This window comes from Mastomys coucha, unplaced genomic scaffold, assembly GCF_008632895.1.
Source record: "Mastomys coucha isolate ucsf_1 unplaced genomic scaffold, UCSF_Mcou_1 pScaffold22, whole genome shotgun sequence".
NCBI lineage: Eukaryota > Metazoa > Chordata > Mammalia > Rodentia > Muridae > Mastomys > Mastomys coucha.
The window spans coordinates 201,408,850-201,415,362 of NW_022196905.1; the positions used below are offsets into that span (position 1 = coordinate 201,408,850).

The 6,513-nt window shown below is 39.1% G+C and overlaps 1 protein-coding gene across 4 annotated transcripts in view; it reads left to right on the forward strand.

Moving 5' to 3' along the window:
- LOC116069359 (probable ATP-dependent RNA helicase DDX60) overlaps positions 1 to 6,513 on the forward strand; it is a 129,191-nt gene that overhangs the window by 44,060 nt on the left and 78,618 nt on the right. For all 4 annotated transcript variants that reach the window (XM_031339922.1, XM_031339920.1, XM_031339923.1 and 1 more), the window contains exon 13: positions 2,997 to 3,154. In XM_031339922.1, coding sequence (XP_031195782.1) covers positions 2,997 to 3,154 — 158 coding nt within the window. The remainder of the gene's footprint in view (positions 1 to 2,996; positions 3,155 to 6,513) is intronic.

Here is a 6,513-nt window from a genome sequence, read left to right on the forward strand (position 1 = left end):
AATCTCAGGGTTATTTTGATTTGTATTTCCCTGATGACTAAGGATGTTGAACATTTCTTTAGGTGCTTTTCATCCATTTGGTGTTCATCAATTGAGAATTCTTTGCTTAGCTCTGTACCCCATTTTTAATAGGGTTATTTGGTTCTCTGGATTTTAACTTCTTGAGTTCTTTGTATACACTGGATATTAGTCCTCTATCAGATATAGGGTTGGTAAAGATCTTTTCCCAATTTGTTGGTTGCTGTTTTGTCCTATTGACAGTGTCTTTTGCCTTACAGAAGCTTTGCAACTTTATGAGGTGGGACTCTGTCTTGAAATACCATTTCTACCACACCTGGGTCTAACCTTGCTGTGTTCCAGGCTGACCTTGAACTCAGGAATATGTCTGCTTTGTATCTTTCTGCCTTTTATCTTTCTGACAAGCTGGCTCATTAATGCAGCTGCCTTTGCTCCTTTAGCCCCTCATATAATTCATGTTGCATCCTTATTATTTTTTGCATAGTTGAGAAATTATATATTTTCAAACTCATGTGTGTATTCAGAGCTCTTTGCCTGAAGGGCTGTCCTGAAGGTCCTAGTATTTAGCATTTTGCAGAGACATTAGCCACACCTTCCACTCCTGGGTTCATGCTGTCTCTGATTTTCATGGAATCATTAATGTTAACAGAGAGGACATTCCTTGGAGGAATGTAAAAATATGTGCATTATAGACTCTCACAAGGGTCTTGTCCCAGGGGCAGGAACCTGGTCACTATGTCCCCACCAAGGTTTCTGAGGACTCAACAATGGAAAGTTTAGGCCTAGTCATGGTAATACACACCTTTAATCCTTGAAGACAAAGCACATCTCTGAGTTCAAGACCAGCCTGGGACAGAGCAAGTTCTAGGTGAAAAAAAGGCATAGTGAATCTAACCTTTAATTTCAACATTCAAGCAAGAGAGCCATACAGACCTCTGAGTTCAAGATCAATTTAAAGAGCAAGTTCCAGGTCAGCCAAGCTTAGGAAGTAAAGGAGTTGGAAAACAGAAAGCTGTAAAAGAAGTTCCAGTTCCAACAAGCAGCAGACATCTGCTGCTTTGGCCATGTGGCTCTGGCTTTAGAGTCAAGAATAGAAGGCACAACTGGGACAGTTGATGCTAGTTAGCTGGAGCTAAGAAATTACTGGTGATGAAGAAGAGACCAGCATCACTAAGGTGAAATCTTCTGGGAAGTGTTTTCTGAGAGCACAGCAATGCTGTGTTCCAGAGATTGCCAAGTTTATACTGGTGCTGCAAGTGGACTTGGTAATGTGTAAGAATCGGCCAGGTGGCACTGGTTTTGAAGGCATGAAGGGGTCATGGAGAGCAGCTGAAGCTTGGGACTGTGAGAGGCCAGGAGAGGCCACTGGTGAAGGTGCAGCCTCAGTTGCAGTTGATGGCCCAGGACTGAAGGGGTCATGCAAAGAAGTTGAAGCTTTGCACCATGAAGGAAGTGGATGAGAGGCTATTGGTGAAGCCTAATTGCAGTTGAATCAGTGTTTTGGAGATGCCCGTATCATGGGATGATCACCAAGAGCAGCAGTGGTATTGGAGTGGATCAACCTGAGCTTAGAGTGCTACAGAGGGCAGAGCTGGAGAATTGATAATAGCCCCTTGGAGAAGCCTTGAAGATCATGTGTGGATCCCAGACATTGGAACAAGGACATGTAAAGTTGAAGAACATGAAGATGCACAGTTTGGAGTTTGCTCAGTTGTTTTTAGGTTTTGCTTTGGTCCAGTATTTCCTCACAATATGATGTTTTAGAATTATCATGTATGTCCTGTGAAGTTGGAGGTATGTGATCTGCTTTTTGAATTTTGACTTTATAGGGAATTATAGTTAAGTGATTAGATGAATCTCAGAAGAGGTTTTGAACTTTGGACTTTTAACATTGTTGAGACTGTTATATACTATGGGGACTTTTGAAGTTAGACTAAATGTATTTTGCATTATTCTATGGCTAGGTATGGCACCCACAGACTCATGTGTTTAAACAAGCCTATGGATGCCAGGGAGTGGAATGCGTTGGTTTGAATATGACTCAGGGAATAGCACTATTAGGAGGTGTTGCCTTGTTGGAGAAAGCATGTTACTTTTGGGGTGAGCTTTGAGACTTTTCTCCTTGATGCCTGGATGCCAGTCTTCTTCTGAATGCAATCATAAAAGGACATAGAACTCTCGGCTCCTACTCCAGTGCCTTGCCTGCCTGGATGCTGCCATGATTCTTGCTATGATGATAATGGACTGAACCTCTGAATCTGTAAGCCAGCCCCAAATAAATGTTGTTCTTTATGAAAGTTGACTTGGTCATGGTGTCTCTTCACAGCAATGGAAGCCCTAACTAAGACAGTAAGTAATTAGAGTACATTACATACATATATGAATTGTCAAAAATCACATTTAATCAATAAAATTAAAACAACATTCTTGGTATTTCTTTTGGAAGTAGGCTATGAAAAATTGTCTTGGAAGTGTTAGAGCTACTAGAAGTTGTTGACCAGTAGTAAAGCCCTTTACCTGTGTGCATGCATTACTAGGTTTAATTCTATAGACAAAAAAAGAAATTTAAAAAATTGTCATTTTCGGGGGCTAGAGAGATGGTTCAGAGGTTAAGAGCACTGACTGCTCTTCCAGAGGTCCTGAGTTCAAATCCCAGCAACCACATGGTGGCTCACAACCATCTGTAACAGGATCTTATGCCCTCTTCTGGTATGTCTGAAGATAGCAACAGTGTGGTCATCAATCAATCAATCAATCAATCAATCTTAAAAAAATAATTGTCACTTTTGTAGATGTGTTAAATGTTATTCTATGGGTGAGATTGCCTAATTTAGGATACCTTCTTTAACCAAACTGATTATATAAAATTACTGTTCTATAATAGAAAGAATACTGCCTGTGTATAGAATGGTGTGAAGATTTAGAGAGATGCTACTAAGAAATCATAGAAATTGTATACAAGTTTTTTCTTTTTTCAGACAGAAGACACCCCTATTATCTTAAAAATTTGCAGAAGTATCATGTTTTTCAACGATTTTATGGGAAGTCATTAGAATCTGTCACTTCAAAGGTCATCACAACTCAAGGTCCTATGCCAAAGAAGGATTGTATTAAGTCCAAGGGCACAAAGGCACATGTATGTTTCTGACAATTTTATTATTATAAAAAGCTCTTTTTTTGCCATTTCTTATTGACTGTTATTGCTCATCCCATTGATGGATTCTTTCCGTAGATGTCTTCCTTTCACATATGGCTGTAATGGTTTGAATGCCATGTCTCCTATTGTCTCAGTATTTGTATGTGTCTCTCATTTGGCAGCACTGTTGGGCAGGCTCAGGAGGCAGTCAGTGCTGGATGTCACTGGAGGCTGACTTTGAGCACTTATAGATTTAACCCTTTGAGTGGCTCTCTGCTTGCAGTTTAAGATGTAAATTTTCAACCTCTAGCTCCAGATGTTCTGCTTGGGTTCTTGGATGCCCTGCCATCATGGATTCTCATTCCTCTGGAATCCTAAGCTAAAATAACCTCTTTCATCTTTAAGCTGTCCTGGTCCTGGTGTTTTATTGCAGAATAGAAAAGTAACAAACACAAAAAGTAATCATATTTATTATCATACCTATTTAGAAAGTCTAACATGTATAGAAATTATTATAGATGATCCTCTCTATGAAATGATATATCCATATTTAGAGAAGAAAATAGAGCAGTATGCAACTAAAGGCTTGGCTTAAAATTTGAAATAACATTAAGATATAGTTTATTAGCTAATAAGAATCAGAATGTTTTTCATAAATGTAACAAAAGTAAACATGAAACATGTTTTTTTTGCTTGACTTAGATAAATTTTCTGCACCTTTTCCAAAGTATTTAAGTAATTACTGCACTGACCATGTTTTTCAGGTGTAAAGTTAAAGCTGTCTATTTCCTTTTCCTATACATGTTACATCCCCTTAATTTTACCACTTTCCATCATTTTCTATCAATTTGTATCCAAAGGCCCTAATTGAGGATAAAATACAGGGGATGAAATCTCAATTTATTTCTACACTATTATATTAATATCATGTTTGAAAATCATATGTTAACATTTATGAACACATTATTGTACAAGTATAGATTTTTAAAAAAAAACTGGACTTAATAATTTGATGACTTTCGATGAAAGCCATACTTTAAAAATTAAGCTCATTAGTCTTTAGTGGGCTCCAAAGCTTAGAAGGCACTTACTTCATGGAATCTCTTTTAGTACCAGTTGTTTTGATATATTGTAGAGAGCAACATCTTAGCACACCCAATGGGAGAGGAATTATGATAGGTCAACCTTGTCAAAGGCAGTTAGTGTGGCAAAGTCATCAGAAGTGAAGCCTGTAAAGAGCCCTTACAAAGAACACAAAAAGATTTTTAAACTTTCATTTCTGGAGGCTTATGTTTTGGAGAAAACCAATAGCAAATGCTTTTTCTTTGCCAGGCATGCAACTAATTAACAGGCAGGGAGTTCAAGAATAGCAGCTCTCAAGGGCAGCTACCAGTTGGGGGATTAATAACAGTTCTCTCATATAATAGTTAAAATAAACATACAACATTGCAGGGTGCCTCATGTTAATGCCAGGGGAAATCCTTTCTCTTTGAACTGCTTCACAGATCCACTGAGAAAAGGTGACTGCCTCATCCCCCTCCCTAACCCCTCCATTATGCCCCCCTTCCCCCAGCTCATCAAAAGCAAGTCTAATAAGTTCCTGTTTGTCATTACTGCCTCTTTCTCAAGGTCAGGACTTTTTCAGTTTCATACCCAAATCAATGAATCCTTTCCCTGTTCATTTGGGAGGAGGAGGAGGAGGAAGAGGAAGAGGAGGAGGAGGAGGAGAAAGAGGAGGAGGAAGAGGAGGAGGAGGAGGAGAAAGAGGAGGAGGAGGAAGAAGAGGAGGAGGAGGAGAAAGAGGAGGAAGAGGAGGAGGAGGAGGAGAAAGAGGAGGAGGAGGAAGAAGAGGAGGAGGAGGAGGAGGAGGAAAGGAAAGTCTTGTTTTCCTTTTGCTCCTTCTCCTCTTCTTCCTCCTCTTCTTCCTCTTCCTGCTCTGCTCTCTCTGGTTGTCTCCCTCTGTGTTATAAAGTAATAAACAGACAATCCCACCATACAGTGAAAGTAGATTTAAAAATATAACTTTTACTATTCCCAATCTTGAAAATTAAATGAGCCATCAAAGATATTCCACACCATTAGTACTTTATAGATGTCCTCTATGACCAACAGGATAATGAGTTTTCACATCTGAGACAAAGGGAGCTCTGTGCTTGACAATATTCTAAGGCTCTCCATTGTCTTCTGTAGAAAAATTATGGCAAATGGAACAATAGGGAACACTTACAAATTTAAGTGATGGGAAGCCTCAAGTATTATTGATTGGAATTAACTAGTTTGAGAAGGCTAAATGTGACTTTATTATAGGTGCATGATAGGTGCATGTTTAGGTACTATTCTCATGACTAACCTAAATAATGGGGTTTTTGTCAGAATTCTGTTGCTAACATAATTCTCTAATTTGTCTTTCAAAAATTATTTTATTTATTATTTCTGTGTGTTTGTATGGTGAATGTGGGGGTGCCATGGTATGTATATGGAGGTCAATGGGAAGGGATGCTATCATGTATATGTGAAAGTCAATGAAGAGAGTGCTATGGTGTGTATGTGGACGTCAATGGGGGAGATGCTATGGTGTGTATGTGGAAGTCAATGGGGACATGCTATGGTGTGTATGTGGACGTCAATGGGGGAGATGCTGTGGTGTGTATGTGGAAGTCAATGGGGACATGCTATGGTGTGTATGTTGATGTCAATGGGGAGATGCTATGGTGTGTATGTGGATGTCAATGGGGAGATGCTATGGTGTGTATGTGGAAGTCAATGAAAGAGATGCTATGGTGTGTATGTGGAAGTCAATGGGGAGACACTATGGTCTGTTTGCAGATGTTAATAGGGAGATATTATGGTGTGTATGTAAATGTCAATGGGGAAATGCTCTGGTGTGTATGTGGAAGTCAATGGGGAGACACTGTAGTCTGTATGCAGATGTCAATAGGGAGACACTGTAGTCTGTATGCAGATGTCAATAGGGAGATACTATGGTGTGTATGTGAATGTCCATGGGGAGAACTATGATGTATCTGATGAAGTCAATGAGCAGATGCTACAGTGTGTATGTGGAAATCAATTGGGAATGCCAGGGTATGTATAAGGAAGTCCTCTTCTTGAACATTTACACAGATTCTGGGGCTTGCACTTCAGCATCAGGCTTTCAAGACAATCACCTTTACTTGCTGAACCACGTTACTGGCCCTCTAATTTGTCCATGTAAAGTGAATTAAAACCAGTTGGTAAAACCACAATAAAAGTGGGTCCATACTGTTTTAAATCAGTTGAAAACATTTATTTAAGTAAGTCAAATTATATGTATATATGTATTATACACACACATGCACATATATATATATATATATATA